The sequence below is a fragment of the Lampetra planeri genome, chromosome 2, assembly GCF_965212315.1.
Source record: "Lampetra planeri chromosome 2, kcLamPlan1.2.h2, whole genome shotgun sequence".
Classification (NCBI taxonomy): domain Eukaryota; kingdom Metazoa; phylum Chordata; class Hyperoartia; order Petromyzontiformes; family Petromyzontidae; genus Lampetra; species Lampetra planeri.
In genome coordinates this window covers 11,295,987-11,323,267 of record NC_136108.1, presented here as the reverse complement: position 1 = coordinate 11,323,267, position 27,281 = coordinate 11,295,987, and the positions used below count along the sequence as shown (strand labels likewise).

Genomic DNA, 27,281 nt, shown 5'->3' with positions numbered 1-27,281 from the left:
CGAAGAACAGCAACAAGCATTGCGCGCGCCATTAACCGGGGTGGCCGATTGATTTGCGGGTTTTTTTCCCTTTCTCATTAAAACTCTTTGTCAGGGTAAAGGGTGGCTCGTCATATTTTTCTTTATTTTGTTTTTTTTTTAAACCATTCGGAAACAAAGCAGCGACTTAAAATTGCACTTCGCCAAAGTCATTCATCATCATAATAATAATACAGAGCACTGGTAAGGTTGGATTGCGTTGGCCATGACGCTCCCCGTACCTCTTTTAATTTTCCCTTCCAACGAAACTCGCCACCTCGTTTAGCACTCACCCTATACAGTATACACAGTCCGTCGAAGGGGAGTTTGGGGTCAGAGCAACGTTGTATCTCAATATAAATATACGCATATACTGTATATATACACGTGTTTTGGCGCATGTATATATGCACTATATATATAAAATAACTATGAATTCGTAAATGAGTTAAGAGCTAATTATAAGTTAAGCGGTGCGTTGGTTTAATTCATTGATTAGCCGCCGGTCGGATATTTCAGCAAACTCTCTGTGCGATGAAATTAAATACAGTACAGCGGGTTTAATTCATGTGCAGTTGTCATTGAAGCATGGACACGCGTGTGAACGTGGCCTGTCTCAACCTCGCGTGTGTCCGCGCGTTTGTGTTCAAAGCGAATTGAAGCGACACTGGGTTCTGTTGCTTTCAGGGCTTAATTTCAATCGGAGTTCTACGGGGCTGAGCTCCGGAAAATAGTATTTCCCATAGCAGAGGATGGGGGTGGGGGGGGGGGGGGCAAGAGGTGGGGGGGGGTCCGGGGTTGAGGGCTCCTGGAAAATATTCCTTGAGAAATTAAGCCCTGCACGTTTGTGGACAATGTCGTCTGTAATACAGTATACGGCATTTGCGTGCCACTCCAACAGCACCATGGCCAGTGGAACGAAGCCGATGTGATGTCTAAATGCGACTGTCCTGGCCGTAAATATGAACTGCAACGCATAATTAAAGGAGGGGGGGGGGACGGACGTCGGCCGAGACGACACGGGGAGACGAAAACAGATTCCTCTTGAGTTGATTTTAAATGTCCGGGATTAAGTGTTTTCACTAAAACGTTGTTGAGTCTTGAGACCATCAAACACCGGCGCGCGCAGAGATCCACCAGGACGACGACAAGGACGACGCCGCGGTCTCAGAAGGGAAGCGTATCCAGAAAGAGCTTGTCCAGAATCGGGGGCGGAGGGACCAGGTCTTCGAGCTTGAGGTAAAAGATGCGTTGCAGGCCCTGTGTGCACAGGGTGCGCAGCTCGGGCAGCTTGCCCAGCAGGCGAGACAGGTACGCGGGCCGCCCGGCCGCTGGGGTGCTGAACGCCACGTGGTCCTTGAGGCAATTTACGAGTCTCGTCTGCAGCTCCTCCACCCGCTTGGGCTCTTTGAGGCCGTGGCGCTCTGCACAGGGGGAGAAGGGACGGCGTTGGGGTTAAGGTTGGGCACCACGTGGACTGCGGAGAGAGAGAGGACGGAGGGAGAAGCACACCCCCCCCCCCCCCAGTCCACGAGACCTTCATCGCCACCACCACGCAAGGCTCGTGATGGAATTGAGAAAGAGCGGGGACTTTTGGCTTCGAAGATGACTCGTAAGAGATGAAGAAGCTATGTTGGCGGTGGTGCAATATCACACGTAAATCGAGATTTTCACGACAATTAATTTCGCGAAAACGAATTTCAGCATGTTTTGCATGTCAAGATGTCATCACCATCCTTGCAAATACAAACACGGAGTTGTGATTGCATTGCAAAAACAAGTAAGCTGCAGAAGAACGGCGGGGTTTCACGATAATGAGCACCCATGAGTACAGAATATCCACCAATGGCTAATGCTTCTATTTTGTTGTGTTGGTAGGTTCTGCTGTTGAGGACGGCTATTTGCGTAGCTTATCACTTGTTTCTGGACCGCAAGCATTGCTCCGACTGCTGAATTGCACCTTAGAAAGTGCTTGAGTTGCAATAATTAACAAGCTCAAAACGATGGTAATTAACTGCTGGAAAAGTGTTCGGTCAATTGGCCTTTTATTTTCGTGTAGAGACGGGAGCGGCCAGTTAGTACTACTTGTGATGCATAAAAAAAAAGCTATCACGTTAACACGTGCACTGCATTGAAGCAACCACCGGGTGTGCACGTGGTCCAGGAGGCTGAATTTGCATTCGATTGGAGAAGATCGGCAAACGCGACGAAGGCTGCACCGCGCGAGAAGGAAGAGCGCTGGCCACGATTGGAGCCGAGAGGCGGTGCAGAGTGGGTGGGCAATGAAGGGAGATGATTAATTGAGCTGTGGGAATCTCTGGGCTCCGTGTGAACCGTGACGTGTGAGCCCCGCATGCGCTCACCGTCGCATAAACAATAGCTCATACAATCTGCGAGGTCCACTGTGAGTGTTACGTTTGGCTAGACGTCTCCATTGTTCTATGTTCTCTCAAGGGTGGATAACCATTGCACAGGACAAGAGGAACGATGTGGGGTGTTTTGTTGATTTACATTTTCACCTGGATGAAGTTAGACACACCTGGCGTGCATTATGACTATACCACACACGTTGTTTAGGTGCTCTGTCTCACAAACGAGACCCGCGATTTGCCATTGAGAATCAACGACAAAACCCACCCACACACCCCTCCCCCACCTACCCACTCACCCCCCCCATGTCATTACACCTCGGCGTGTGTTATTTGCCGAACAACAGCTGTGCGCAACGTGAAAATCATGCACAACTGATTTTGCATTTTTAATGTCGAGGCTACTATACTGGCCAATTTATGATAAGCCTAATCACCATCATCGTCATCCTCATGGTCATCAGCAAGACGAGCAGCAGTTATCCATTGTTTTACCCATTGCTGCGTGAAGGCCTAACCATCCACACGCAAGCCACGATCTCTCTCACCGGAGACAAGTTTCTCACGATAACTTCATTGTGGGCGCTTACGTGTTTGTCTCGCGATTAGACCGTGCGCCTATTACGCGAAGCATGTGCGGTGCTGTACGTCAATGTTGCAGGAGCCACTTTATCAATGCATTGCTGGATGAGCGGCTCTCCACGCCGTTGCTGACCGTCTGGGGTTAATTGACCGTAAATTCACCCCGCTTTGTCAATGCGGGTTGGTGAGGAAGGGAAATCGAGAAGTACGTTGCAAATGATGCCTGTTGTTGCAGTGCCCCCATGCATCCCATCACGTCGCCCCATATAACGACAACCTTCTGTGTCGAGGTGCCCACCCATCCAAGCACTCGCCTAAGATGAGCGCGTTTGCCTACGTTACGGTGCGAAAGAAGTTTAACATACGTACATACATAGCCCAGGGTCCCTGTCCTGCTTAGCTTCCGAGCTCTTACGAGATCATGGCCCATGGGACATGTGTTTTAGGAACATACAATGAATTGAAAGTCCTCTGATGTCAGTCATAGCGAATGAGTAGTGACCACCAACAAACACGTGACCACCGACAAGAAGGCTTGTGACGTCACGTGTGTACGCGCACTCTATTGGTGTGACGCCGTGTTGCGCTGGGCGTGGCCTCATTGGTCATCGGCCGTCCGATCTGAATAATTTGAGCACGTGGAATTTATAGCCCGGTATGATTGTAAGCATGTTGTGAAATTATTGCACGTTGGTTCGTCGTGCATTTGCATCCGAAACCGACGAGCCAAGTTCGTTTTTCGGCCACGGCTGACATCAGTGGTTTCGCGCCGCCCCATCGCCGCCCCCGACCAACTAAAACCACCCACTCGCCCGTCCACCAACTCACAGTGAACAGTGCAGTGAAACATGCTCAAACAATACCCCCCCCTGACCGGCACGGTGCGGGGGGAGGCCATCATCTAGCAGTGGAGTGAGATAGAGAGAGAGAGGGAGAGGCTGAACATATAGCCCAATTAGCGGGAGCCCCAACGTATTTAGACTCCTCCGTTAAGAACTTGAACGATCACTTAACACACAAGGCCAATGCCACTACAGCTTCATTGGTGGCCGGCTGCAGCGTTGCTCAGTAACTATCAAAAGATGGGCACATTTTACCCGGAGGGTCACAGCCCGCGAAGACCAGCGATTTATTTAGTAAGCATTTAATATTGCTTAACTTGCGCATCTTTCCAATGACGAAACAGTAGGAAAGACAATACAGAGTGCTGGGTCACGTTGCCTAGAATTCCAACGCGAGAATTTATTTATTTATTTACACGGGCGACGATTTGGCTGGAATGCAGTTTTCACACCTAGGGCTCTTGACCGCGTAGATTAATTGGCATTGCGAGTATCACCTGGACATGTGTTAACCCAGGTGACAACATGACGAGGGATCAATTAGAATGATTCAATTGCACAAAATACCGCGGCGAGCCGAACTCGCGGCCGCTTATTTCATTCGCACAGTAACGCAACCGATGACGCCCTCGTCAACATTCTTCTGTTCGTGGATCTCCAGAGAGGGGAAGGAACGCTCTTGAGGAAGGGGGGGGGGACCATCTAAGTAGAGATGGAGCGGTGACGTCAACGCACGTGCGGTTGTGACGTGAGATGACCGGCACCGGCACACGACTGTGGACAGTGGCGTCGGCACGGATATATATAATTTATAAAGGGCAGCATGGGATTTGAGGCTGGATCGTGCTGGATGATCAAGCCCTGATTTTGTGTGGAGCCTAAACGATATCCTAATATTCGCTTACTGCTTAATACCGAATTGCAAAGGATATAATTAAGATGCAATTTCTGCATGGCTACTTTATCTATTAGGCAACAGTAATAACGACAACAAAACATCTCCCAAACAAGCCGATCTAAAATAGATGCGTCCGCAATAAATGCTCCGTGCACAACAACGTACGCTTACGTTTTACGCGCTTATTAAATAAAACGCGACTGCGAGCCGGCGACAAGGCTAAATCAAAATCGGTATGCGGAATGATATCCGAATTTGTTTTATGTTGGTGCTGTTTTTTTTCTACTCACGCCCAGCACACAATAAGTCATTTGACCAAACGCTACGAGACGGTAAACACGCAGCGGCATCGGCGACAGTATATAGATATCAACTGAATGATAATACAATGGTGCAGCACAGGAACAAATTGGTAGTAATTATGTTTTGTAACAAATTTGAGCGCTTCATAAATATTCATGGCGAGCCGGGGTCCCGGCAGGATAGTGAAAAGCACAAACAAAAGTCGCGAATGAGCGGCGGCTCGCCTCGCCTGGGGACTGCGCGACCCACATTACCGCAATTCGTACATTAGCATTCCCATTAATTTACAATTATATCGCACGGCGACTGTTGAGATATTTGCCGAGTGTGTTTAACTCGGTCTTCAATTACGAACGATGCAAGGTCGCCCACAAAATTTCGGAAATGCCACAATATGAGACTTGCCCGGATCATTAGGCATGGTGCAGTGGATATTGGAGAAGAAGGCGAGGGAGATGGTTTTTAAACCCCCCCCGCCTGCTCGCATCCGCTGTGAGATGCACCCACCACCCCCCTAATTAGCGCGGCGCCAATGCGCTCCGAGTTCAGGCCACCGCGGCCGCGCGGATTGAGTCATTAGTTGCGAATTGTTTTAAATACTTAAAGATTGTTTAATGACACTTTTCCGAATGATTGCTTGCTGCCAGTACCCTAGGCTACCGATAACCTATAGTTGCATCCGCCCCCCCTCCCCCCGGGCCCATCATCCCCCTCGCCGCCCCCCCCCCCCCCGCTATTTAACGCGTATCGAATGTAAATGATCCTGCCTCGCTCGCAAGGATGATGGAAATCGGCTCGGCTCTTTTCGCCCTTAGGCTCGCCGTCGTTCCCGAACGTATTTGGGAGTCAATATCACCGTGGCCATGAAAAAATACAAATACAAGGTAGAAAAGAGGCGACGTGTCGGGTAATGACCCTTTCTCAAAGAAAGGTAGAGTGATCTTGACTTAAAGCTGTCCTGACTGCAGGAATTCATATTCTTTTGGTCTTTCGGTAAAGTCACGTAGATAGGTTCAAAGAAAATAACAAAAATAGCAACAAAATACGACGTTTCGATCGCTTGCGTTGCAATCGAAACGTCGTATTTTGTTGTTATTTTTGTTATTTTCTTTGAGCCTATCTACGTGACTTTACCGAAAGACCCAAAGAAGAGGTCGAGTGATTATATTAACTATATTTTCATTTTTAAGGCAGCGTTTATTTTGTTATTCGTGCTCGTGCACCACCGCCACCTCAGGCAGCAGCGGCACCACCGGCAAATAATTCGATGTAGGATCGGCGCGTTTGATTGGCTTCGTTTGCGGTTCTCGTACTGGGCCGTGCCAACGGCCAGCACGACGACAGCGCCTCGTGGGCTTGTCTGAGAGACGTCACCCACGCTGGCGGGGAGAAACGCGGCTTGCTACCCACACGGCAAATATACACCACGCTGGTACGCCTATGCTGTCCATCTACTCGACAATACAATGCCACCGTTACTCTATCCGCAGTTAGCCAGAGGTGCACGTGGGCTATACCAATGCAGCATTTCCATCACGTGACAATAGTGTGTGTGTGTGTGTGCAGGACAATACACACGACACGCATTTGCGTTATTAACACAGTGTAGTGTGCAACGGTGTACGTAGAGTACAGCACACCAAGGATATATCCCGTGTGTTTATAATTATCATTGGTTAGGGTCATCGTTAAGATCTATGAATGCGCCACGTACCATTCACTCCCGATTGTGTGTTGATTGATATTCCATCGTAGGATGGTAAGGGATGACGGCTACTTTGAAGGTCTTCATCCAAGACGCTATTGACCATAGCTGATGACGACGGTGATGATGACGACGCGTGTAGATGTGTACATTTGCCCATGTCGATCTTCAATTAACGCCGCACATCTGCGTGGTGTTGTGACGCACACCCACCTGTGACCATGACGAGAGACGTCAAGCAAGAGAAGGCTGAAATGTCCACGTTCAACTCCTGCAGGCTGGCAGAGAACTCCAGGATTGCGTCCAACCAGTCCCCGAATCCTCGTAAGCATTGCAGTCGGTGCATCACCACGCCGTTGCAAAAGATCAGCTTTCCCTCGGCAGGGTTCGATCTGTACGGCACATGACGGCACAGGAGGCATTGGTCACACTGATAGCAATGATTATTGTATGTGCTATTCGATAATAGGCCAGGAAAGTCTCACCGAGTTTTTAAATTGTTTCAATAAGATCTTGCATTGGGGTGCTTAGCCAATTGAACTAATGAATGATTTGATACGTGGGAGGAAACGGGAGTACCCACAACGCACGGGAGGGGATAACATCTATCGTTACATTCAATCAACTTGCTGCACTGCCATTTATTTGATCACATTGCCGCCCAGCTGCCTTTGGAGATCGATCTGAAGGCGCGTGGTCCATCAAGTGTAGTCGCCAGTGCACGCATCGCGTGCATGCGCCATCGCGCCAGGGACAATTGCACTTCTAATAACACACCTGTACGCAAAACTACGCTGCCAGGTATCATTGCAGCTGATATTAAAGACGCTGTGATATAATTCGCGAGTGTGAGCCGTTGTTTTATTCAAAAGCCATCGCACCAACTCAAGACTGTGCTTGCAACTTGGCCACAACTACACGGAGAGAGCGTCCCTCGAGTAACGACGGTGTTTTAAACGGTTCACAGCGTATTTTTTTTACGTAAATCTCCTTTTTAACAAGAGAAAGGTTGGTTCAAAGGTATGCCATATACTTGCAAGAGATACCTATCTGATAACGACAGAGTGGCAGCCAAATCACTTTCTGACGCGTCCCTACTGGACATCTGTGGAGAAGAGAGTAACAGCTCACCGGATTTATCCAGGATAAAGATTCTAATTAACCAAAAAATTATTCTGAGAGAATACACCTAAGAAGACTCTCACGGCGGAGATGGAGCGATGCTGAGTGGATTGTCTTTTACATCACCGTGAGAGATTCCACGGCTTGGGGGAGGCCTTCATCCAGCAGTGGATTGCTCATGAATAAGTATGATGCTATAGCAGCCTACATATCCACCTACCTGCACAGACCTCACTCGCAATGGAGACAGAAAATATACGGGACTCTCGACTAGCTAAAGGCAGGCCATCTGTAATCTGGAACCTAATGACGTTTACCAGGGTCCGCGCAAAGTTGTAGTTATGAGTTGATGCAACTCCCTCTCGGCTTTTGCATTTACATTTCGCAGGAGTGTGGGAGGGGGGGAGAGTCGACAGGGGGGGGGGGGGGGGGAATGGATAGGGGGGTACACAGTAAATGATGACAAAGAGCCCATGAACACGTCTACCGAGGAGCTGGAGTGATGAAATCAGTCCATATGCATGCAGGTGGGTGCGAGATGAATTTTGATTTTGATTTGCATCGCAGGATCGTGAGAGGTGGTGACGACTTGGTAAGGAAGAGAGGATGTGTGTAGGCTTTATCCAGCAGTGTATTGAGCATAGTTGCTGCTGCTGCTGCTGCTAATGATGATGATGGAGGTGGTGCCACCCATACCTGTAGGCGAGTCTGAGCACGAAGAGCTCCAGGAAGGCGGCCTCGAAGAGCAATTCGCGGTCATCGCGGAGCAGCTCGGCCACGCCCGGGAGCTTGTCGACCCAGCTGCGGATCACGTCCATGCAGCCCGTAAGTAGCTCGTAAAACTGCTGCACGCTCTCCGCGTCCGTGCCTCCCGTCTGGAACTCGCCTGCCGACTGGAACTGCGTCGGGTTTCGAACGGATCGAGAGAGAGCGAGAGGAGAGGGAGGGAAGAAGGGATAAACAAGTTGTGTTTTATTTCGATTTAAAGCTTTCGTGACTGCAGGGATTCATCTTTGCGTTTTAATGGAAATCTGTGAAACCGCTGGACATCTGTGAAAAAAGAGCTGAACAGATTCCTCCAGTATAAATACAGATTCTGATTCTGTTAACGTCGTCATTCTACGTGACTTTACCGAAAGAACCAAGAAGAAGACGATAACGTCGCCTTGTTGAGATCTTGGGTTTGGGGAGAGAGAGAGAGAATGAGGACAGGTGATGAAAATAGAGTAGTCCACCATGCAAACCATTAGCTCTTATCTTGTAGCTACACACACACATATCTGCGTGTCACTGGTTGTCCGACACGAGTTTAAAGTTTTGAAAATCAACTTTGTAGGTGCGTTGTAGTGACGCTATTGGAGGGACGTGTTTATGATAATAATAAAACATTCGCGCCGGTCATACCGAAATGCCTTCACTATGGCGCCCCTACAAGTCACTTTTAAGTTAGTTTTTGTAAAAAAAAAAAACCCCCCATAGGTTTGCAGCTGCGATAGAAGGACATCTTTAAACATCGCTTTGCGTGTTCCGTTAATTCGGATGTACTGTATCGACTGGACGCAGTGTAGACTGACGGAGCGGTGGCGCAGTGGCAGAACATATTGGCCGCGTGGAGCTGGATAGAATGTTAAACCTGACTTCCATTCTCGTTCGCTGTTAACATCAGTGGTCGGAATATATGAATCACTAATGCCCCTCCCCCATCGTCGTCAACACCCCTCTCCTCTCCCCTCCCCTCCGACCTCACAAACCCGCATTGACGACATGGTGAAGTATGATCACACAATTCACGTCATGACCCACTCGGCGTGGGCAGTCTTTTGTCCAGCAGTGGATTGGCAAAGCGCCCGAGTGTTCGTGTGTGGTTGAAAGCGATTGTGGCCTACGTGGCGGCACGCATTCATCTCAAGTGATGGGAACTGCCATGAACAGCACCGTCTGCACGTGCTTCGTAATCTTTGCGCATTTCGTAAAATTTGATCGATTGGAGGCGCGCCGAACTCCGCACGTTGGAACCTCGCACGTGGAACTCCCCACGTGGAAATTCGCACGTGGAACTTCGCACGTGGAACTCCCCACGTGGAACTTCGCACGTGGAACTCCCCACGTGGAAATTCGCACGTGGAACTCCCCACGTGGAACTTCGCACGTGGAACTCCGCACGTGGAACTTCGCACGTGGAACTTCGCATGTGGAACTGCGCACGTGGAACTCCGCACGTGGAACCTTGCACGTGGAACTGCGCACGTGGAACTCCCCACGTGGAACTCCGCACGTGGAACTTCGCACGTGGAACTTCGCACGTGGAACTCCGCACGTGGAACTTCTCACGTGGAACTCCGTACGTGGAACTTCGCACGTGGAACTCCGCACGTGAAACTCCGCACGTGGAACTTCGCACGTGGAACTTCGCACGTGGAACTCCGCACGTGGAACTTCGCAGGTGGAACTTCGCACGTGGCGGAGCAATGCGAGGCGCGCACGCCGGTGCTGTCACGCACAGGCCAGGCGAATAAGCCGCGCCGCGCGAGTGATGTGCAGTATTGATTTGCAGGGGTTAAAGAGCGAGCGACACTGTGACCAAGTTATAATTAAAGGCCACTCCGTAAAAACAAAAATATCTACTCGCAGCTCGCAAGTTCTTTGGACGTTACCGTCCGTCCGTCTGTCCCTCCAGCCAGCCAGCAATACTTTGTTTTAATTATAATATCGTAAAAATCACCTTGCTCAGCACAGGCTCAAAATGGGTACAATACGCCAAGCGGATATCCGCAAACAAGCAGCAATATTAAAGTTGGAGTTGATGGGAGGGAATTCCAGGAGGAGGAATGTCGCGCGAGTGAGCTGCATGTGTGCGGACGCGCTGAGTTGACGCCAGTCGACAACGCGAATTGTAAAAGACCGCGTTGGGATATTGGACACGCGATTAAAAAGATTGAAGGTCCCCGCGTCGGCTACTGCGTGCCCGGGGGGGGGGGGCTGGGGTGTTTGTGGTTGGGGGGGGCGGGCAAACACACACACACAGCTTCACCGAGAGCGTTCATGCATCAAGTTCAATTGTGCGATCGAAGACATCCGCTGGCCATCAAGCCTATTAGCGAGCTCACCATGAACCGCAAAAGGACTTGGCGACGGGGTGAGAGCAGGGGGTGCAGGGGAGGGCTGGGTGGGTGGGTGGAGGTGGGCGGAAGGGTAAAGTGGGGGGGTGGACACAGGGGGGGGGGTGGATGAGAGGCGATTGGGTGGGTGGCAGGTGGGTGGGCGGGCGGACGGACGGACGGTGTCGGGGCTGGGGGACATCAGGAGAGGAGAGCTGCGGCAGAAGGGTGCAGCGGTGGGGGATGTGGATGGGGAAGGGTGGGGGGTATATGAGGGTAGCACCGGGCCTGCCGGCTCACCCTGGAGTAATCCAGGCTGGTCACGTCAGGGTTGGAGTCGACATGCGCCCTGACAAGCGCGCTGATGAGGCTGACAGGCGGCGAGGGAGGTGAGCTCTCATGGGAGTTCTTGGGCTTGGAGGGCAGGCGTCCACGCCGCCCCTTCAGGTTGTCCGTGCGCACCACTAGAGAGCGAAGGGAACGCGCCAGTGAGACGGGACATTGCGTTGTTGTTGTTGTCGTTGTTGTTGTTGTGCACAAAGACAATTTACACGGGAGAGAAGAGCAACGTGGAAGGGAGACGTTGGGTGGAGGCCGATGCCGAGACAAGCGCTGGGTGTGTTGTTCCCCTGCGCAGGTGATCGCGTCGTGTGTGCGCGTGTGTGCGTGTGTATGCGTGTGTGCGTGTGTGTGCGTGTGTGTGTGTGTGCGTGTGTGCGTGTGTGTGCGTGTGTGTGTGTGCGTGTGTGCGTGTGTGTGTGTGCGTGTGTGTGCGTGTGTGTGCGTGTGTGTGTGTGCGTGTGTGCGTGTGTGTGTGTGTGCGTGTGTGTGCGTGTGTGTGCGTGTGTGTGCGTGTGTGCGTGTGTGTGTGTGCGTGTGTGTGCGTGTGCGTGTGTGTGCGTGCGTGTGTGTGTGCGTGTGTGCGTGTGCGTGTGTGCGCGTGTGTGCGTGTGAGCGCGCAAGCGCGCGTCCGTGTGTTTTTTCACGGGCTGCTCTGCACAGGTCGATGCTTTTCCCCGCGGCAGTTTGGCCAACCACTATCCTACCTCGGCACATCTATTGCAGTATTTACCCTGGCGAACATACAACCGATTATTATTATTATTATTGATATCATTTATATAAGCTACAAAATTATGGCCACGACACCGCAGGTTTGTAATTTTTACACGATACGCGGTCTTGCCAAAGCAGGCAGTCCATAGTTAGTACCGTTACACACTGCAGTGTTTTGTGTGTGAAACCACAACGCCGACAGGCGCTCTAGTCACGCACGCATACAGATACAAGGAAAACGAGCTCATGTATAACCTTGACATACTTTTGGGAAAGTGCTGTTAGCGAGCACCTATTAAGGCCGGCACGGCACACGAGGGGGTGGGTGGCCAGCACCACGCCTGGCTGCCCTTCTCTACCAAGTGGCGATGTTTTTACACATCGCACTCGGTAGTAATTTGAGGCCGAGTCGACCTAGGAGAGGCCCAGGACCGGTTCAGATAATCTGCACTGGTTTTGGCCATGGCCGGGTTAGTAACACAGTGCTCTAACTGCCGTGCCACCGCTCCCCACACACGTACACGCAACGTGCATTATACAACTCTGTTGTGCGCCTTTTGGCAATAGAGTACGACAATGCACACATTATGGATACATTGTAATTTCAATCAACTGCAAAACGGCATGTAATCTAGATTGCATAATGTATTAAAACAAACCCACGTCGGCCAACTGACCACCCACCAATAGCACATGCGCATTAATCAATTGAAATCATAATGCATTAGGCCGAGCATATTTACACGTACCAGCGGGCTAATTGGAATACGCGTCCTCGTGCCTCGTCAGAACAGCGACATCAAGCGATTGCTAGAATTAAAAATGCGCGCAGCAGCCACGAGGAGGAGGAGGCCACGTCCGTGCCGCCCCCCCCCCAACAACCCCTCCATCACCCCTCCCCCTCCCCGATAAACTGCGAGGCCCCACGCGGTCGGTGCCGACTGCCACCGTTTCGCGTGGCCCACGCCTCTCTCCCGCTGCTGCCTGAACAAGATTATTCACCAAAATGCTTAATTTGGAGCTTTCGTGACTGCAATGAATTACTCTTTGGTTCTTTCGGTAAAGTCACGTATAAAGAGAAAATAATAGAATTATTCACCAACACTGGCTTCTAGATCGCCCACGCGGTGCTCTCCGATATTGTCTCTCCCCGTTTGCTCCGTACAATTGGTTCTGGATAAAAAAAAACATTGTTCCCCAAATTAAAGGGGATATTCCGCTGGTTAAAAGTATCCTATTTACGCAGTTGAAACATTAATGCAAACGTCACGCACGCGCGCGCATACGCTAGGTTTGTTTAGATTTGCATGGCCCACAGCGTAAAGGTTGAGTTGTAAACCGTGATCTTAAGTCCTGACCAGGGTTTTTGTCCAGGTCGGCGATCAGGAAAATATTCCCGTACCCGGCATACCACATCAAGTATGGATGTCTGTCGCTACGTGATACCTACTCCAGTAATCCATTGACCAGGAAAAACAAATATTCGGTGAGAAATGAATTCATAGTTCTGACCTTTAACAAATAGAACCTAATGGCGAACTTCCCTTTCGCGTGATTATCATCAAGTGCGCTCTGGTTGATACACCGCAAAGACGTGTGATTGACGCTACTCAGACTCAGCACAGCGGAGTACAATGTGGACGACACACACCATGGACAAATAGTAGCCTCATGCCATGGGACCACCCATTGAGCCATCTTGACAAGACCTCTCTTTTAAGAGATGATGGCTGTCCTCTAGCAGGCCCGCGAGATAAGACGTCAAATCAGATTAGTAGGCACATTCGATATTCATAAACAAGCGAATGTATCTCATGCGGGATGCTTCAATGCACTGTGCAGAGGTTGTGAATACGACAACAGGAGGGTGATGATGACATGGCGAGTTCCGTGTCGTACACATGATGACCATGATGATGTTGAAGCGAGGTGTCTGGTATCCTGCAGATGATCATCACGTTAAAGCATGACGTCCGATGCCCTAAATATCACGATGACGAAAAAAGTAGAAGATTTCGATTTAAAGCTTTCGTGACTGCAGGGATTCATCTTCTTGGTTCTTTCGGTAAAGTCACGTAGAAGGGAAGTAATAAAATAATAAAAATAAAACATAATAAAACAATTCTCCCGACGTTTCGGCCACAACGCAAGCAGCCGTCCTCATGCGCCTGAGGACGGCTGCTTGCGTTGTGGCCGAAACGTCGTGAGAATTATTTTATTATGTTTTATTTTTATTATTTTATTACTTCCCTTCTACGTGACTTTACCGAAAGAACCAAGAAAAAGTAGAAGATCTTATTGAAGCACTACATCCCGTGCTGTGCAAATGATGATGACGCCCATGACAATGACGACTACGATGATATAATCAGGCGTTGTGGGCGTCCAGCCCGCACTCCTCACCTTCCTTGACCATGCCGACCACGAGACACTTCTGAAAGCGACAGTACTGGCAGCGGTTCCGGCGGCGCTTGTCGATGGGACAGTTCTTGTTGGCGAGACACACGTACTTGGCGTTCTTCTGCACGGTCCTCTGCGGAACGAGACGGGGCCGTGGCGGTGAGCGCCCTGGGGGCGTGCGTGGGTTTAACACGCGAACTGTTTTGCGACGCGAAACAACGAAACGCGAGGCGTGGATCCATGGATACGTGTCGATTTATCGGCCCCGTGAATGATTGTATTGTGATGATGTGGGCGACAAGACAGGGCTGATGAGTCTGTTTGGATTATCTGCGTACACTGCGCACTGCTTATTCGTAAGTATGGTCGAATAATAAAGCACGACGACCTGCACGGCGTTGGGAGGCCCTCATCCAGCAGTGGATTGACAATGTATTGATCCAAACATCACTTTCCGAGTAGAAGTGGAGCTGCATTGATATGCATACCGTCACCACTAGCATCCACACATGCGCGCAGTATTATGTAATGTTTCATTGAAAGACGAGACTTGAACGTAAAACAGATGTTTGGGTCAGTATACTTTTCTCAAATTGACTTTGGTTGTTCTCAAAACGTCTTCTCCTTGTGCATGTAGGAAATGCGCAGGACTTTATAAGCTAGTTTAACACGTAGGCTTTCACGACTAATATCATCCATAAGAGTTTTTTTTTTGTTAGATCGCGTAAATAAATGTGTCGTTAAAACCCACCACCACCCGCCACAGCCAACTAGTAAGGGTTGTCACGTAAACAGAACATGCCAATTCGTCATTAGTACAGCACACCAGTGTGTTGGAGAGCCAAGCCACAACATTACAATCTGAGTACGACGTTTCGCCACAGCCAGGCAAATCTGGCTGTCGCCTGGTGAAGCTAGTTGTAATTACTGGCTGTGGTGCACAAGCACACACAACAAAAAACTGTTCATTTGTATAGCCGACGATGATGATGATGATGACTTTTTGGACGGCGCTCATCTCGTGAATATTGTTCATCTGAGAATAATTCCAGCCTCCTGCTGTTGCACTAATCTCCCTGTCGCTCTAGTTCTGATAACTGCGTTGTGGTGGCTGTGGTTGTTGCCGCTGATGCTGTTGTTGTTGTTGTTGTAGTTGCTGCTTCACGGGGTCTGCACCTCTCTCGGCACCTTAACTCAACAGCGCGATCGCTCCGCTGAGCTTCGAGCAGAACATTAAGTAAAACACACCGGACGATTTTAATTTACCGCTGGGAATAGTGTTCCACACGGTTACCCTGACCATTGGCCACTGTCGTTTCTGATTTGAGTTCAACAGGACTCGAGCGCCTTCCGACAGCCTAGTGCACGGCACCGTGTCCTGCGGTGGCGAGTTGGCACCGCAGGACACGGCGGGTAATGAAGAAGACGAAGACGAAGAAAAAACCCCCGTTATATATTTATATTACCGAGAATAAATCATTTTGTCTGTGTTATCTCGGCAAACAAATTTCTGTATCTGGCGTCGGGGGCGTGTTTCGTTCCATCCTTGTCTCACACTCCCTTCCATCGGTCGCTGACAGCTGAATGACAGATCAATGGGTGGGGGTGACGTGCGGGGCGACAGAGCGGACAGCGATGCACGGGGACATGAGAACGCACGGGTCCCTGGACCTGCGAGACGACACGCCGCTGATGTGCATATCACCGGCCGGTGGGAGCAACACCAAAGCGCGCAACCAAAACGCACAACCAAAGCGCACAACCAAAACCAACAAAATGCGACACTTGGGGAGCCGGTGGCGCCGTCGGCGCGAGGCGGTTATTTAAGTGAACACGCCGCGGCTGATTGTAATTGCAACCCCCGCTGTAAACTACGCGTGCCGCGAAATAACTCACGCACCGCACGGCATGCGGTCGGTCGGCAAGCTCTCGAGGCAATTCACGCAGCGACGAGGGTTTATTATTTGGGTAACGACAACGCGCAGAGTGCACGAGTAACGTGGAGCGCTAACGTAAATAATATTAGGGCACTTGCAGTGGCATAAGCATGCCGCGCAAGCAATAACGAGCGCGCGTCTGTAAATGTAAATCCGACGTGGGCATTAACTTGATCCTCGCAAAATAAACACGCATTTTCAAACCGTATGGAATTTCAACTGTATCGTTGTTGTTGCCCTTTTCCCCGCACCTCCGATTAGCACGGTTGGCTACGTGCGGTGCGAAAGAAGTTCAACATAGACGAATGAATACACACAAATGCGCACGGTCCTTTGCAAGTGAGATGAGCGGGGTAGGCCGCTTTGGTAGCGAATTCTCGCGGACAAGCAGCAAGCGGTGAAACGTAAAAGGAAAAAAAAAGACCCCACCATTAAACCACGAGATATGAATGCTCATTAGAGCGCGCAATTATGTATTAACTCCAATTAGGTCGGAGCAAGAAATGTGCTGAGTAATTAAAGCGCTGGGAGACAACTTGGTCGCGTTGCACGCCGAGAGGTGGTGGCGAGGGGGGGGGGCATGCGGAGTGCGGGGCAGAGAGAAGCTTGCGCGCCGCACTCACCGCGCTCGGAGAACGCGCGCGTCTTCAAGTTGTGGAATGTCTCTCTCACTCTCTCTCTCTCTCTCTATCGCTATGCACGAAATGAGTGCACGCGAAAGACGCGCGCCACCGAATGATCGATGACGATGCTGCTGCTGCTGATGATACTGTCGGTGGTGACGATGACGACGAGCAAAGTGTTGTGCCGTGCCAGCCGACCTCAAGTTGGTCACTGCACGCCGCCGTGACACGGGGCCGTCGCTTGCGCCGTGGTGGCTGCGCCGAGTCTACAGGTTAGAGGAGGGTGGCGAGCTCGCGGGAGAAGTTGGCGTACCTTGAAAAAGCCCTTGCAGCCCTCGCACGTGCGCACGCCGTAGTGCTGGCAAGCGGCGTTGTCGCCGCAAACGGCGCACAGCCCCTCCCCGGACGGCGAGCCGCGGGTCTGCTGCACCGAGGCGGACATGGGCCCCTCCATCATTTGCTGCCCGGGGCCCATGGGCAGCAGAGGGAAACTCACGGGCGGCCGCTTGCGCATGGGGCCCGGCAGCGCGAACGGGTGAGGTGGCTCCATCACGTGAGGGTGGTGCGGGTGGTGGTGGTGATGGTGGTGGTGCGGGTGGTGGTGCGGGTGCGGGTGGTGGTGCGGGTGGTGGTGATGCGGGTGAGGGAAGCCGCTCTCGGCGGGCATGGGCAGAGGCCTCGGAGGGCCGTCGAAGGCCATCTGGCAGCTGGACGTGGTCGGGGTGTTGGGCGGCGATTGCTTGAAGGCGAACACGGAGAAGCAGGGTGGAACGTCCTTCCTCTGGGGCGCGTCCATGATGTGGCCCGTGCCCATGTAGCTCGGCGGCATCGAGGGCAGTCTCGGCGGCGCCTCGTCCCACAGAGGGGGCTGCTGGCAGCGGTAGCCCGACGTGGTGGGGGTGGAGGGCGGGGAGCTCTTGAAATACATGGAGCTGGAGGAGGGCAGCATCTCCTCGGACTGCGGGTGCAGCGAGCCGGGGTGGTGGTGGTGATGGTGGTGGTGGTGATGGTAGCCGTGCATCGTCGGTATGTCTTCCATCTTGACGGATATCTGCGGGTTTGGCACCTCCATCTGGTAGAGGCAGGGCGGCTTGATGTCGTAGCCGGGAGCGGCGCCGCCTCCGCCGCTGTAGCTGTCCATGAAAGTGCTGAAGCTGGGCAGAGACGTGGTAGCGGTTATTTCAGTTGTGTTGCTGAGGTCCATGCCGAACTTGGCAAACTCGGGTCCGCCGTAGCCGCTGCCAGACGGCCCGTTGTAATCGGCGCTCGAGTATGAATAACTTTGGCCGGCCGGGCTTGCACCTTGAGGCGACGATCCGTACTGAGCCTGAACGCAGGGCATCGCTGTGGGGTGGGAACAAAAAAAAATACGTGAAGTAGGGGAGGAAGCCGTCGGTGTCGCCGCGGATCCCATTACACCGTGCGAATTCAACTCCTTAATTGTGATGAGCGCTGCGTTAATTAATTAGGTCTGATAATTAGGTCTTCGAACTGTGGTGTCGGAGGCGCCGTTCATATTTTCCTCCCCGCGAGGCGAATGCGTTTGAGTATTCATTGACGCTCATACACAGCACCGCAATTAATTAACGCGTCGTATTCGCGCGACGTATTCGCGTGTAAGTTTATTTGACAATAAGTTGTAACAGTTAACAACAACAAGAACAAAACTACGATGGTGTCTGATTGGACGAAAAATCAAACACCTTTCGTAGAGTTGATACTACTTTAAATTATTTGCTACGTATGCGCGTGTGAGGTTTATTATTTGAGCTGAATGTAAGAATACTGCATGACATAACAGTCTACACGTGATATATGAACACGGAATTGATCGCGCATTCGCGTCGTTAAAACATGTTAAAACATCGCATGCTAAATATTATTTGAGCGATAAATAAATTGTAATTTTTCTTATATAAGTTAATTAATATAGCTCTGAATGTCAAACTTGAGTTTTAATGGCGAATTTGTGTTCGAATAATTTTAAAAGTGAGTCAACTTTGTATCTTTTTTTACCGTCAAATTTAGTTAATTCAAATCGCCGGGAGTGTTAATACACAGAGCAACACCAGCGGCAACTGTTATCCATTCGTCTATCTGAATCCACCACGACCACACAAATATATAAAAACGAATACATCACAATTATACGTTTTCATGAACTGGATCACAAACATAAAAGTACTGTAATACATAACAATTGTTTATCTTTGTCTACTTCTACAAACAAACAACGAGCGCTTCGCGATTGTTCAAATGTAAAGAACTGGTACAAACAAAACACGTCAACACCACCGTTACCTATTTGTGTAATAGTAGTGAAAACTAAATAACTAATTACAAACGTGCAATGGAAAATCACCATTCAACCGGTAGCATATATACACAACTTTACACCTTTGTAATTAAACGCGCTCGAACAAGAATAACGTCAAATAATCTCACGCAGCAAACAGTCATCACACAACTTCACTCGAACTTCGCAAATTTTTTACTAAAACTGCATCGCGACTTCAAGACGGAACTCGTTAAAGACGCTGGACAATCGTCCATTCGCTACAGAAAATAAATTAAAAAAACTCGACGCATTCTTCAATAGAGAGAGAGGAAAGCGTATGTCATAGGCGACGTTTGGGTCAATGACCATAATTCACAGCGGAAAGATCTCAACAGATTCGTTCATAACGCTGCCCTAAAAAAATAAATGAAAGTACGGTATATATAAAATATGCGAAGTGTCGGTAAATTGCGCTAATTCACAACTGCCGGTGTGTGCAGACTGCATGTACCAGACGTACCCGTAGCAATGCGAGTATACATTGACTACCCTCCCAACTCCCTCGCAAACCCGTCTTCCCTACACACATAGCGCAAAGACAACGATGCACGCGTAGTCTACACAGACTGTTGGGGCAAGTGCCGTCAGCGAGCACCTATTAAAGGCCGGCACGGTACACGAAGGGAGTCGTGTGGACAGCACTACGCCCGGTTGCCTTTGTCTCCCCGGTATTGAATATAAACACGCGGCACCAGGTACGCATTTAAGTGTGGCCCAGTACCTGTCCAGATATCACTCGCCACTGATGTTAACCGTGACCTGTGATCGAAATCCAGGTTACACACGAAACCGGGGCTTAATTTCTCACGCGATATTTTCCGGAACGCCGCTAAGCTACCTTGGGGTAGTAGGCGATTATCGACGTAAGGCACTACCACTAGAGTACCGACATTGTTTGTTCTTTCGCAGAACACAATTCCGGACTGGTTCGGCTGCTACGAATCTCTCTCTGTCTGTGTGTTCGCAACACGTGGAGCCGCGTGCCTCACCTGGGCTGGGATGCGCGACAGTGATCTCCACACGCGAAGCGGCAGGGCGAGAGGGCGCGGATGGGACGCCGGGCAGGCAGGGGCGAGGATGCGGCAAGCCTCGGGGCTCAGCCCACAACCGGGAGGCCGGTTCGCTCCTCGTGCTGCCGGCTTCTCTGTTGCTAAGCGACACGGGCAAAGTGGAGAGCTGCTCCTGCTGCTGCTGCCTTTGCAGGGGGATGACACCTGGGTGGAGTTGTAATTTTTTTTTAAAGGGGGGGGGGGAGGGGGGAGTAGACGGAGGAGGGGGTGGGGGTGCACACGCGAGCGTCATGAATCCGTATAGAAGCGGTCACTTTGGCCGTAGCAAGTAGCGCATTCTTCAGTGAGAGACGCGCGTTGGCTTGACCAGCTGTTGTTAGGAATCTGATGGGAGAGCGCGCAGTCTGGGGCGTTGCAGAGTGCGCAGTTGGCGCACTTCGTGCACGCTGCTGCGTGCTTGCTGAACAGCGCGTGCGCTTGCCAGCGATGATCACCCGCGTCTCTGTCGAGTTGCATTGCGTTTTGCGGATAAAGCAACCTCGAGTAATTTGACGTCGTTTCTCTTCCCTGGTCCTTCAACAGCACGCCCCACACAAAACATCACCCGACAAACTTTCAACGTAACCGAGAGCGAATGAGCGAGCGACATGTGAGCAGGTAAAATACGACGCGCACGGTTTCAGAGGACGAGGAGTGTCGTTGTGTTACGAGTACACGTGACACACGCGAAGGGTAATTTCCACACAGCATCGGTACGTGCCTTTGTAAGGGTGAGAAAAAGAGAGAGAGAGAGACAACGCCACAAGCAGGGCCTGCGCGGCACGACCACGAGACGAAACTAATCTAAAGTGAAACAACTCGTGGGCACTTCATTCTCCGAGCTGAAGCGTCGCGGCAAAGATGCGACAGAGACAACCGGGCAGCCCATCCTCTTTGGCTGTGCACCTCCACTTCCCCCCGTCGCCTGCCTTTAAATCTCACCGGCCACGGTGACGTCACGTGACGGGGGGTAACGCTTTTTGATTTCCAGCGACTGCCGTGGCGTCAGCCCCCTCGGTTCCCCAGCGCTGGCAGGAAGAACGCGCGCGTGCAGAAGAAGCTCGCACGAAGGTGGAACAATAACAAATTATAAATTTCATGAACCCCCCCCCCCCACCTCCAAAACGTTGTTTTGCTCCTTTTTCACCAATTATCATCGTACACCCCCCCCCCATCCTCTCTCTCTCACCCCCACGCACTGTCACCTACACGCGCCTAATTCAAGTAGTTGCACTAGGGTGTCGGCAATTTGCGATTTCTTCCGCAAATTGTTCAGCGGTCAGTGTAGTTCCACCGCCGAGGCTGTGCTGCGTAATACAAGCGCGGAAGCGAGCAAATCGACGCAGTGACATTTTTCTCATCGATAGCAATCTAGGTGTTTGGTCTCGTAGCCTAATGCGCGGTGTACGGACTTTCGGTCACAAAATGAATGGGTGGATTTAGCATTGGCAATGGCACCTAGTACCACGTGTCTGCTGTGTTCGTGCGAATCTGCGACTGATTAACACGTTGCCGACAAGAGCGATCTCTGTTAAAACGTGCATGCCTAAACGTGTACGTGCATAGGCTATGCTGTGTGTCTGTCTCGGGGCGCGTGCGCCCGTGCGCGGGCACGACAATCGTTCTCGCTAACAACACAGCGGGGCTTGTTGGGCAGGACACGCCGCTCTCGAATGGATGATGATGATGGTGACCCATGGTCAAACATCGTTGCAGAGTTGTAACCTAGCGTATGGAACGCGTCCGAGGGGATGTTCGCCGAGGAGATAGATTATTGTTGGAGCGTGAGAGATGTGGACGGGCCTTCATCCAGCAGGGGATAAGATCACAGGGGACAATGATGGCAATGATGAATTTTGCCTCAACGCTATCAGCTTTTGCTAACTTCTTCAGACGTGCATCGCTGAAAACACGGGCTCCGTGGCCTCTGCATCGTGCCCCCACAAGCGGCTCACACAGCTTTCCCAACGTTCTCCTATCGCACCCGCCACTCCTCCACTTTGCCGTGCGCGGGCTTCGCTGATTGCGCGCGCGCGCGTCTGCGTCTGCTCTGTATCGCACACACATCGCATATCGCACACCGATGCAGCGGCCTCGGGTGGGAGAGCGAACATCACACGGGGGGCGACCCTCATCCAGCGACACCCGAGCGCCCCCCAACCACCGATGGGACACATCGGACAGGTTACACCCCCCCCCCCGACACCGCAACAGCTATTCGCGAGAATGACCACGCGCACAGAGAGGGATTCGTAACGCCCGCAATAGCGCTTATAGAACAATACTTTCCGGTTTTTTTGACTCCGCGATGTATCTGTTGTTACACGGAACGTGCAGGCGATGGCCACTACGGCGAAAGGTAACTCCACAGTCGTTTGAACGATGGAAAGAGCAACCCACGTGTGTTAGACACGAGTGCGCAACAGCCGCGAAGAAGGGTGGATGAACGCCGTTGTAGGAAGCCATATATTATATATGAGAAAACGGTGTACAAACGAGAGGCGTGTGTTGGCACTGTAGTACGAGCTGGCGAGCGTGTACCTCTTGTGACAGAGATAGATAGTGTGGCATGAGGTGAACAGCGAAGGTGGTGGAGATGCGTGGAGATAAACCAGTCACTACTTCACTCCTACCACTGCAAGAAGCAGCGAAGGTACGCTTGCAAGTTGAAATGCGCGGTCTAAAGGAAATCGTGTCGGCTGTACAGAGGAGCCCAGTCAGATATGTGCGCGCGTGTGTGTGTGTGCGCGTGTGCGTGTGTGTGTGCGCGTGTGCGCGTGTGTGTGCGTGTGTGTGTGTGTGTGCGCGTGTGTGTGCGCGCGTGTGTGTGTGTGTGCGCGTGTGTGTGTGTGCGCGCGTGTGCGTGTGTGTGCGCGTGTGTGTGTGTGCGTGTGTGTGTGTGCGTGTGTGTGTGTGTGCGTGCGTGTGTGTGTGTGTGTGCGCGCGTGTGTGTGTGTGCGTGTGTGCGTGTGTGTGTGTGCGCGTGTGTGTGTGCGCGCGTGTGTGTGTGTGTGCGAGTGTGTGTGCGCGCGTGTGTGTGTGTGTGTGCGTGTGTGCGTGTGTGTGTGTGTACAGGCCGTGCACGAGGCCTGGAGGAGACGGGTGTGACACCTGCTCGCCAAGTGAGAGGCAGAAGAGGCAATTAGAAACTCTCCCACCCGTCATCATAATCAACATCAACCATCACTTTGCAAGCGAGCCAGGTTCCATACGTCACCGAGAAGTAATCTATATATAGCCGTACATACACGAGTAGGGAGTAACTGGATCGGTTTACTGTCGTGGCGTTTCAACGTGGCCTACATCGCCGCACACCGTGGCCTATTTCAGAAATCAGAAGATGTATTTCGACTGGGAGGAATTCGATGAGCTATTAAGCTTTTTTTCACCGATGTCCAATTGGGTCGGATAAGAACGTTGCAACAACAAGCAATACAAAAACATTATAGCAGTGCAAAGTACAAGAAAGGTAAACAAATCACTCAAACACGTACAAATACAACGAAAACATCCCCATCCTATCACCCAAAGCCCACTGAGGTGTTGACTTATTTTTCAAAAGCGACCTGGCCACAAATGATAGCTCAACAAAGTGGCCCATCATTGGGACATTTATAGCAGCAAAATAATCGAGTGGCGTGTTGCTGCTAACTATTTCGCAAACTGAAGAACCGAGACGTGCCATCTTTCATCAAGAGATACACAGGCCCTGTATTTTTTGTATCAGTTGATGTAGACCTGTATTGATTGTATAGTCTAATTAGGCCATATATCCCACTAACGGGATAATTGCCGATATGTGAGCCTTTATGTGTTACGAAGAAAGGTAATTGCCCGAAACGTCGCCTATTACATACTTAAATTTAAGGGCAGTGCTGTTGACGAATGTGTCGAGTCTTTTTGATACATGGGCCGCTATCCGTTATGCTGCAATGCTATTCAATTGAAACGCACGCATAATATCGCACGCAAGCACGTGCTTTGTTTTCCTATGTTGTGACAATGGAATGACACGCGAGAAGGAATTTGAGGAACGCATGCAAATGAAAGGACATTTTCACTCACACCGAATGTTCCTATACCGAACACCGCTAACGCGTAACACTCACTTCTGTGTTTGTGCAGCAAGTCCATATAAGGCACTCGTGATGTCAAATAGCCCATGCGTTTATGGTGTGCAATCACCCATCAGGAAATCCCAATTCATCTCCCCGTATGCCTGAGCGCTTCCTCATTAATAAATCAGCTGATTTGTCGGTGACTCTAAAGACAAAGATCCCTCATATAGCCTAAACAGACTGTTTGGCCAGGTGTAGTTAGCGAGCACCTATGAAGGCCGGCCCGACACACGAGGGTGTTGGTGGCGCATGACTGGATCAGAAAATCGTCACCGTTGTTGGCTGTGAACTCGAGTTCGTAGCGCTTCGCGATGACCGCGACACTACCGCTCACCCCCCCCCCCATACACACACGCACACCTGTGTACCTCTACACACATGCACACCTGTGTGACTCCACACACACGCACCCCTGTGTAACTCTACACACATGTGTGACTCCATACACACTTTTATAACCACACACGCATCTGTGTAACTCCGTCCACACGCAGCTGTGTAACTCCGAACACACCTAACTCCACACACACACACACCTGTGTAACTCCACACACACACCTGTCTAACTCCACACAAACACACACCTGTCTAACTTCGCACACACACACACCTGTGTAACTCCACACACACACACCTGTCTAACTCCGCACACACACACACCTGTGTAACTCCACACACACACACACCTGTGTAACTCCACACACACACCTGTCTAACTCCACACACACACACACCTGTCTAACTCCGCACACACACACACCTGTGTAACTCCACACACACACATACCTGTGTAACTCTACACATACACACACACACGTGTAACTCCACACACACACACCTGTGTAACTCCACACACACACACCTGTCTAACTCCGCACACACACACACACCTGTCTAACTCTACACACACACACCTGTGTAACTCCACACACACACACCTACACGTATAACTCCACACACACACACCTGTAACTCCACACACACACCTGTGTAATTTCGCACACACACATACACCTGTGTAACTCCACACACACACACCTGTGTAACTCCGCACACACAGACACGCACGTCTAAGCTATCACCCGCGTGTTTTAACGGGCACGACCAACGGTCGTGCTAGTGCAAGAAACCCAGTCACATTGTTTGTACACTTTTTATTTTATTTAGCAACGTGTTCCGTCAGAGGGTGCAAGCGTGTCGGTCTCCCTTACCGTTTTAAAAATCGAGGACGTAACAGAAGATGTAAATGCAACTTTTATCACACTTCTCAAGTAGCGGTAACTCATGCTCCACTGCATGTGCTGCTTGCTGCTGCTGCTGTGGGGCACCGCGATAGAGCAGCAGCAGCAGAGCGATTTGTTGGCATCGTGCTTTGTAGCACGGCTTAATTACAGCCCCGCGTTGCCCACTCTTTCGTACGATCGATTAATTTAACCCCAATTTGTGTAAGGGCTACCCCCCCCCCCATAGCACCACCGTGGGCCAGATAGAGCGGTCTGCGCATCTTGATCTCTTTGCCAAAGACTCGGTCGTAACGCGTTTCATCTAAAGCATACGACACGGAGAGCGTGGGGGAGCGTCTGATCCAGCAGTGGATTGACACTACAAGTGAAGTATCGGGGGGGGGAGTAGTTAATCTACATGTCTTGAGCACGAGGCATCGAGACAATGCCAAGTTTACAATGCACTCTGCTTCAGTGTATGTTCTTCTGCTGTTTGCATAAACAATTCCATTTCCCTACGCCGCGTGTAGCCGGCAGGCAGGTGGCTGGATTCGTGTCGGTGTGCCGGTGAGGTGCCGTGTGCGGTTGAGAGAGAGAGAGGAAGAGAGAGATGAAGCGAAGCTCGTGCGGGAAAACAATTAGACGAGAGTGAGAAATCAGCCGAGCAAGCGTTGAACGCACCCTTCGCCATACGATGTTAAGCGCGGACCCAGCGGCGACGCGCTTTAACCAGAACATTGCTAAACTCCGCAGCGGACTACGACACTTTATTTAAAAGTACTGCCTACACGCACGCTTGTGCGATCTGCACGCTTGTGCGATCTGCACGCTTGCCTCCGCGCGCGAGCGTCACACGCGTGGTCATCAATATACGTGCTCATTTTGAATGACAAAAAAAACAAACTCACGTTGTATTTTACCCCGTGAACATCATCGTCGTGCCCATTGAGAGCGAGAATCGCTCGAGTGATGCGCTCGCACACCACCACGGGGAGGTGTCTTCTTCCGGGCAGTGCGGCACCGTTACTTTTACTTCGCACGCAATCGGGGCGTCAAATTAAGGTGCAGGAGACGACACGCGCGTCTCCGACTCGCCGTGTCCGTAAGAGACTCGCCGAGGATGATGTGTTGCACTTGTGAAATGAATTGCGACGATGTGCAACTGCAATAAACAAAAAAGTCTTGCACTTAAGACAACGCGAGTTTACATGATTTGTTAAAGAAAGGCGGCACCCGTTATCTTCTGTGACAGCAGCGGCAGTAGCAGCATCAGCAGACCAAGTCAGCTGTTGGCCGGCAGGTGTTGGGGCTTCTACTGCACCGCGAGCAGTACAGCCGGCAAAACGCTTTAAAGGGCGAACAACACGTGCGGGACGCGTAACACCACTTACTTGTGATAGTAGTCGGTTCCGTGTTGAATGAACATAAAGTGTAGGTGGATGGATAAATCCGTGAAGTGATGTCCGGTCTTTGCAACGCTGCCGGGGCTCACCGCGGCTTCGCTTGGGGCTCGTGCGGTGCGGAGCAGAACCTGAGCTCTCTGCCCGCGGTCTCACCGAGTCTCCAAACTCCGTGTCTCTCTCTCTCTCGCTGCGGCAGC

The 27,281-nt window shown here is 51.1% G+C and overlaps 1 protein-coding gene across 1 annotated transcript; it reads right to left on the bottom strand.

Annotated features, from left to right (window-relative positions):
- Window positions 1–808: 808 nt before the first annotated feature.
- Window positions 809–27,281, bottom strand: NR4A2 (nuclear receptor subfamily 4 group A member 2). Its single transcript, XM_078606996.1, has 8 exons — window positions 27,073–27,281; window positions 20,281–20,505; window positions 17,267–18,297; window positions 14,397–14,526; window positions 11,238–11,401; window positions 8,536–8,738; window positions 6,931–7,109; window positions 809–1,442 (listed from the first exon to the last, which is right to left on the bottom strand). Exons 3-8 carry the CDS (start codon window positions 18,293–18,295, stop codon window positions 1,186–1,188), a joined length of 1,962 nt encoding a protein of 653 aa, XP_078463122.1. The 5' UTR covers window positions 18,296–18,297; window positions 20,281–20,505; window positions 27,073–27,281; the 3' UTR covers window positions 809–1,185.

Bases quoted from the DNA above. Each gene is read 5' to 3' on its own strand.
- NR4A2 (XM_078606996.1), bottom strand. From the start codon at position 18,295: ATGCCCTGCGTTCAGGCTCAGTACGGATCGTCGCCTCAAGGTGCAAGC. The intron at 8,739-11,237 runs GTGAGCCGGCAG...AACCCGACGCAG, and splicing joins CCAGCCTGGATTACTCCAGG to TTCCAGTCGGCAGGCGAGTT. The intron at 1,443-6,930 runs GTGGGTGTGCGT...CCCCCTGTGCAG, and splicing joins GTCTCTCGTCATGGTCACAG to AGCGCCACGGCCTCAAAGAG.